The sequence below is a fragment of the Aptenodytes patagonicus genome, chromosome 7 (genome assembly GCF_965638725.1).
Source record: "Aptenodytes patagonicus chromosome 7, bAptPat1.pri.cur, whole genome shotgun sequence".
Classification (NCBI taxonomy): domain Eukaryota; kingdom Metazoa; phylum Chordata; class Aves; order Sphenisciformes; family Spheniscidae; genus Aptenodytes; species Aptenodytes patagonicus.
In genome coordinates, this window is record NC_134955.1 from 11,931,816 (window position 1) to 11,938,578 (window position 6,763).

Consider the following 6,763-nt stretch of genomic DNA (forward strand, 5'->3'; position numbering starts at 1 on the left):
GTGGTTTTTTGGTTGCTTGCTTGTTTTGTTTTTCCTTAGGAGTGGTTTACACTTTGTTTATGTAGCTGCCTGTATTAAAGTATTTCACATGAATACACATGTGAAATACAAAATAATACACACCTATGTGTGCTCTACATGATTTAGAATAGAGGAAAAACATTGTCTCCACTGTGAACATCCTCCTTCCTCTACCCCGAAATCCTCAATGGGAATAGAAGGCATTTGGGCCCATTCACGTGAAGGAAACCCTTGACCACTGAAACAAATGGGAGTTAGGCAGAAAGAAATTCCAACTCAGCATGGCAGTATTTAAGCCTTAGTGCTGTGGCTCCCTCTACCTAACAGAGCTCTAAGTTAGGTGACTAGGCCCCATACACAGTCCTTGGGGAGAAAAAATAGGCACCAAAGAATGGGATTCACAAAGTGCAACCAACAAACTAGGTGTTTGCCCCAGCCCAGCTGCTGAAGCCAGCTAGACTTGAGCATCCTAGCTCATTCCTCTTCATAAGCATAAAAGCTGTTCTCAAGATGGAGAGCACAGAGTTTGGGCAAGAAGAGTTGCACCAGGGAAACACGTGTTTTAGCTGTCATGCTTTACATAAAAAGGAGAGAATTAATTATCTTCCTTCACTTATGCTAATAAGTTAGAAATGACAGGAGAGGTCCAAAAGTACCATACCCAGAGTCATATCCCAGGTCCAAAAATCAGGCAAGTAATGGAGCTAACCGGAGTCTCCCATAACTGGTTAGTCTTCTGACAAGACAGAAAGCAGGACAACTTCCTTCTCCTTCTTCCTTAGTGCAAGATCTGAGCTGAGACAAGGACTAACTGATAAATGAAAGATACAGAACTAGTTAACTTAAATGACAGCAACACAAGCACCTCCAGCCTCAGTTGGAAGCACAGGGAAGTTGATCTCAATCTGGGGCTTAGGCAGAGACACTTGTAATAAACTGTAATTCCCAATTCAAACACACTGAGCTGACCCTGGGTGCCATGTGACACTGAATCTATGCAGAGAAAAACCATAATCAACAGTTTTCATTAAGAATAGAAACCGTCTGTTTTGCTAAAAGAAAAACCCAAAATGACACAATTGTTTCTTTTGGCAATGAGAAAATATCCATTACCTTAGAGTTTTATATCTGAAGGACTTAATTCAAAGCTCATTGAATTCATCAATCTCACCACAGTGAGCTTTAGAAGGCCAAAGTAACTTGGGGGTGGTAAGTTTAGGATAAGGGAACAAATAGCATATAATAAAGCTTTGACTAATTTCCCATCCTAGTTTCTTCAAATTTCTTGTATGTCAAGCAGTTTTATTGCTTATAGATAGCTTAGAGTTTATGCTCCTACCAGACACCCAAATTTAACTACTACCATTATGAATATGAATGTCAATAATAGTTATACAGCAGTAGGAAAATACGTTCACTTAGCATTTCATCATGGAGGTATATTAAAATTCCTACTGTATGCCTGTCTGTCTAGTAAAGTAATCAGTGAAAATTGTAGCTAGACTGCACGTAGGCCTACCAAGGAGGATTTATGGGAGCCTCATGTTTTGCATTTTGTGGATTACTCTAGAAATGGTCTCCCTCTTACCCAAAGCCATATTTAAAACTTAGAGCTTTCAAACCTAATTCTGCATTTCATTAGCCAGTCCCAAATATGTTTTTAGAAGTCACATCTCAGAGAAAGAAGTACTTACTAAGTATTACTGGTAGGAGAGGAGGAGGGGAGACCCCAGTCACCTGTCTGAACGAAGCAGAACCTGTACTGAATGGCACAAGCTACCCTTGCCTGAGGAACAGCCTTCTCTGAATAAGCAAACTCAGCATTTCTAGGGGATTTATGCCAAAGTCCTTGTGATTATAATAGAAATCTATCACAGTTATGACTTTCTAATGCCAGGTATAACACAGACTTGAACAAAACTGATAAGGTGGGTTTTTTTGTATGGGGTTGGGTTGTTGGTTTTGGGGTTTTTTTTTAATAGCAACTATTTTTTCTCCCGTTGTATAAGTAATTTAAATGTGGCAGCTCTTTCCATACTTCAGCTGTACTAAGCTATACTGACTTACACTCCATTCTTGGATTTGCAGATTAAGCCAGTAATTCTCTACTACACAAGTCCAAGATACTCTAGAGAAAGACAGACTTTCAGACTTACGTGCAAATTACTCTATTCACTACATCTTGGAAGAAACTTCCCAGACACTAATGTGTACAAGTTATCTATTATCTTTATTAGACAGGAGAGAGGGTGAAAGAACCAATTGAAACCAGAAAGGAAAGAAATGTAATTGAAGTCACCTACATGATGATTTAATTGTAATTTAGGTCTACATAGTTAACTGTGTGATAGCCCCAGTGATTTAAGATTTGCTGCAACTCAACAGTGAAGACAGGCTTTAATATGGCAGTATTAAGCCGAGACTTGAACAGAGAGTCAATACTGAGGATTAGCAACATGAGATTATAAAATACAGTTCATTTCAGAATTCAAAGAATAAACTTTTTTTTGCATTTTATCCTATATACAGGACACCCCTGGCCAAGCCACTGGTCCTCTTTTGCCTTTTTTTGGTGTTTCAGAGGTGCAGCAGAGCCACTAAGCTAGGTAACTAAAGCAAACAGGAAAGCTCTTGGCTCACAGTTAAAAAGCACGTCCAGAAACACAGCTCGATTCTAGAAACCCCATTTGCTGAAACGGTAACCAGGCAATTGAGGCTATTCTAAACTGCATCAGAGATTAAACCAGCCTGTGACAAAGGGAACCTTCACTCCAAATCCAACCTAGTGCTTATCTTGTCTGAAACTGAAGCATTTTTCACAGTAGCAATGCAGTAAGTTCACAATGTTTAATCCAAACACTTCTTTTTTTTCCCATCTTTAAAGGGAGGTCCAATCCAGAACCGAAAATCCAAGCGTTGCCTGGAATTGCAGGAAAACAATGAAAATGAATTTGGATTTCAACTCGTCCTTCAGAAATGCACTGGACAACGCTGGTCCATAACAAATGTCTTGAAAAGCTTGTCATCATAGCAGACTAAATTTTTTACCCATTTCTTTTGCTACTGTGTAGCAAATATTGCATTGTTGCCTGCTGTACTGTATTCCTCTCGCGCCCCACCCCCCTGGTTCCTTCTCTCCTCTTTTTTGTCCCTTTGATTTTATTTTGTGAGTGTGTGGAAATTCGGTTTGTGGGCTGAAAATAAGATGTTTTTATTTCACAATGATGTTTTCATGGCATTTATAGAGATGTTGAATGACAGGTGATGGGTAGGCTATCCTAAAATATTTTACAACTGTAAATAGGAAACAAATGGAGAATATTTATAACTCAAACTTTTATTGAATAAAAAAGTCCAAACACCATTACTGTCTAGCTGTCTCCATGGAAATCAGTTTGGAAGTTAAGTGGTGGTTTCATTGTTTTCATTAACCCAAGCCTGATCTTGGCAAGCAGCTGCTGAGAATCAGTATTCTCTAGACTTGTGGTAAAGAGTCCTACCTGCACACTAGTAGCTACAGTGAGGGAGGACTTTTCTCCTTTCTCCCTCTAGGGAGACCTGTCTAGATCACTGTAGCTACTAGTGTGCAAATATGGGGGTGGGGGGTGTGGAGGTTTATAATATGCACCCACATACTCTTCCTCACCAGTACTACTAAATAAAATCACAGAGAGAACCCCAGGGCCCAAGTGAGGCAGGGAAGAGAATTAATTAAAGGGGGAAAAAAAAAAAGCTACAAGAGAAAAGCGCAGCTACTGGAAGAAAAATAGAAAAAAAACCCAAACCTGAAATTTCTCAATGGCTTGGGCTCTGTTTCAATGACTGCACTTCCCTTCCAATTGTTTGTAGTTCTTACAACTTCTTTTTGCCCTTTTTTTTTTTTTAAATGCACTGTTCCCTGGCTACCACAGACTTGGATAAAAATGGCTACATCCAAAAGCAGCAGCAAAAAGTATGAATTCACTCTGCCTTTCTCCCTATCTTTAAGGAGGTGTGAATGCAACGCCTAATCACTTAATCTCAGCTAAGACTAGGATGAGGCAAGGAAGAAACAGTCTGATGAGATAAACCAGAACACTAGGATTAATGGCCTCGCTATTTCCAGCTGCTTTTATTTGTATGCAAATTCCCTCTCTTTTATTACTCTATTTGTTCTTTTTATTCTGTTGTTTGTTACCTTAAGTAACAGTCATAACCTATTTTGGAGCTGGTTATATGCCAAACTGTCTTTTACAGACTGGCTTCACAGTCAGGACCGGCTAGCAGTATTGTTCCTCATGACTGTTTAATAAGTCATGTGGCACGTTAATTATATGTGTTCAACCTTCTGCTATATATAGTTACCATACACCTGCTTCTCAGAGAAGAAAATGCTGAGCCAACAACAGGAAAACAGTAACAGCCAATAAAGACGGGCTTAACACCTGCACTTTGGCCGACTTCAGAGGTCCCTCAGGCCTGTTTGAGTGAAAACTCCCATTAAAATTATAACCCTGAAAGAACATCAGTAACCTGAGTGTCAGGGTACCACAGCTGGACATAGCTGGACAAGATAACGCGGCATTAATTTCACCCTGTAGAGAAAACAGGAGGTTGCTACACAAGCGAGCCAATCCTCCTGCACCCTGGAGCATGTGCAGTGTCCCAGTGGGAGGGGGCTCAGTACACGGCATGCAGAGCCATTTTGAGCATTCCCAAGTTCCACCACTGACCAACTGGACTTATTTTTCACAGGCATTCCAGATGAACAAGGACAAAACTGCACGTTCAGACAGAGAAAAAGCACAGAACTCATACAGAGTAGCATGAGATAAACTAAGCTTCCTTTCAGCAAAGATACCGAGACTTCAGTGCATGGAGATGCAGCCATAAGGGGAAAAAATAGTAGTATGGATCAAATCAGTCTCCTCCGATTCTTACAGGCCTACTGCACTCTGAGCAGTCATTTTCTCAGGGAGCGGTGGGGGGGGGGGTAGGTTATGAGCACTAGAGGGACAATCTGGCAAAGACTTGAGAACAGTGAAAGGAAGGAGCTGGGCTCTGAACTGTTTCATTTCATACCAAAATGAATACTATATGTCTAATATTTGCCCAAAGAAGACTGTAGTTATTCCTGATTACGTTGCAGCAGTGTGCTCATGTTCACTGTTGGGGGGGGGGGGGGGACGGGACCCCAAAACCCTTAAGTGAGCCATGTAGTCTCACCAAGCCGTGTTTGGTGCTATCCAGCCATACCTCCCCACTACACACCAGTTCTAAGGCTGCTGCTCCCCTTGATTCCCATGGGGCCTGCACTGAGGAAGAGTTTTCTTCAGCTTCTCTAAAACAGAACATTACCAGGAATCCCTCAGTGGTAAGTCTGGGTTTAAATTTGATCCCAGTGCAATTCTAGGAAATACAGTGGAATTACCAAAATAAACATTGGAGGGGAGAAAAAAAAAAAAAACCACCATAAATCCAGATTTGAAACATTACTTTATACTACAGCAATTCAGCTACATGTAAAATACATGCATTATAATAGGCTTTTACCTTTGTTTTGTATCATGGAGTAAACATTATTATGTTGTAACTTATTGAAACAGGGAAATGGGTTTAAATCTGTGGCTAAGCCTACTAAAATGGTATAGTAGAAATTATGAATGTATATAAGCAGCACCATTATCGTGCACTTTCTGAGACCCTAAGGTCTCAGAACAGATTTTCTTTTACACACCTCGCCTCTTGGAAGAGAAAGAAAAACAGAGCAGAACAAGCATAACTGAAGAACATAGCCATCTTTTGCTAGACATGTGCTCACTTTTAGTCATGAATTGCCTCATTGCCACTTTCCTTTTCGGATACACAGGAATTACATAGATATAGCAGCAGTGCCTCACACTGTAAAAGACAAATAATCACCACACTAAATGAAAAATAAAACTCATCTTCACTTTCTGGACCATTATAGAGTATTATTCAATGACCAGTTGCTTCAAAAACATTCCCAAATCTGCCTTTGCAGATTGGTTAGTTTTGTTTTTTTTTTTCCTTAAATTGTTTTAAAGAAGCAAAGCTAGCACGTAAGGGCAAAAAAGAACACAGTTCCAGAAGTCATATACCTCCTCACCCGAGTATGGTCAGAGATGAAGACAACCAGAAAGATCCAGTCAACTCCCTCTTCCTCTTGCTGCTATAAGAACTGCTCCCAATATATTTTGATGAGGTTTTCTTGACAAGTAACAACAGTGTATCTACTAGCTGATAAGGATATCCTGACAATTAAATGAAAAATGCTTTCAAGCAACCCTAAGCCTTCCTCCTACTGTACTTCTTCAAAAATTTATGGATAACATATACTTATTTTCCTCTATCTCCTCAGCTATCATTCAGCCAAATTGTTCATACCAGGATATCATCTACAGTGGTTTCTCAAGGCTGTAAGATTTCCACTGTGTGCCTTCTCACAACATCTGCATGTGGGGCAAGGCACCAGCAACGAGGAGAAAAGGAGCCATGCTGACAGCATGAGCACAACATGCAGAAAAAGAACATTTTCACATCCTTGGGGAGAAGATATTAGGGTTTGGCTTGTATCAGAGATCCCTAGGTATACTTTTGGAGCTTGGCTGTACGGTCTTCAGAAGAGATCCAGGTTCTACACATTTGTTTTTACAAAGCTAGAGGTATTCAGGAGCATGGAGTACAGACCACACCTATTCATTCCCAGCTAGAACTCTGACCAGAGAACGCAAGAGTGCCC

General features: G+C 40.4%; 1 protein-coding gene across 4 annotated transcripts in view; it reads left to right on the forward strand.

The window, feature by feature from the left end:
• Positions 1-3,385, forward strand: part of GALNT18 (polypeptide N-acetylgalactosaminyltransferase 18) — a 362,119-nt gene extending 358,734 nt beyond the window's left edge. For 3 of the 4 annotated variants that reach the window (XM_076343980.1, XM_076343978.1, XM_076343979.1), the window contains one exon: positions 2,906-3,385. In XM_076343980.1, the coding sequence (XP_076200095.1) occupies positions 2,906-3,052 (147 nt within the window). In that variant the 3' untranslated portion in view covers positions 3,053-3,385. The remainder of the gene's footprint in view (positions 1-2,905) is intronic. The other variant, XM_076343982.1, reaches the window with a different exon arrangement.
• The last annotated feature ends 3,378 nt before the right edge of the window (positions 3,386-6,763 follow it).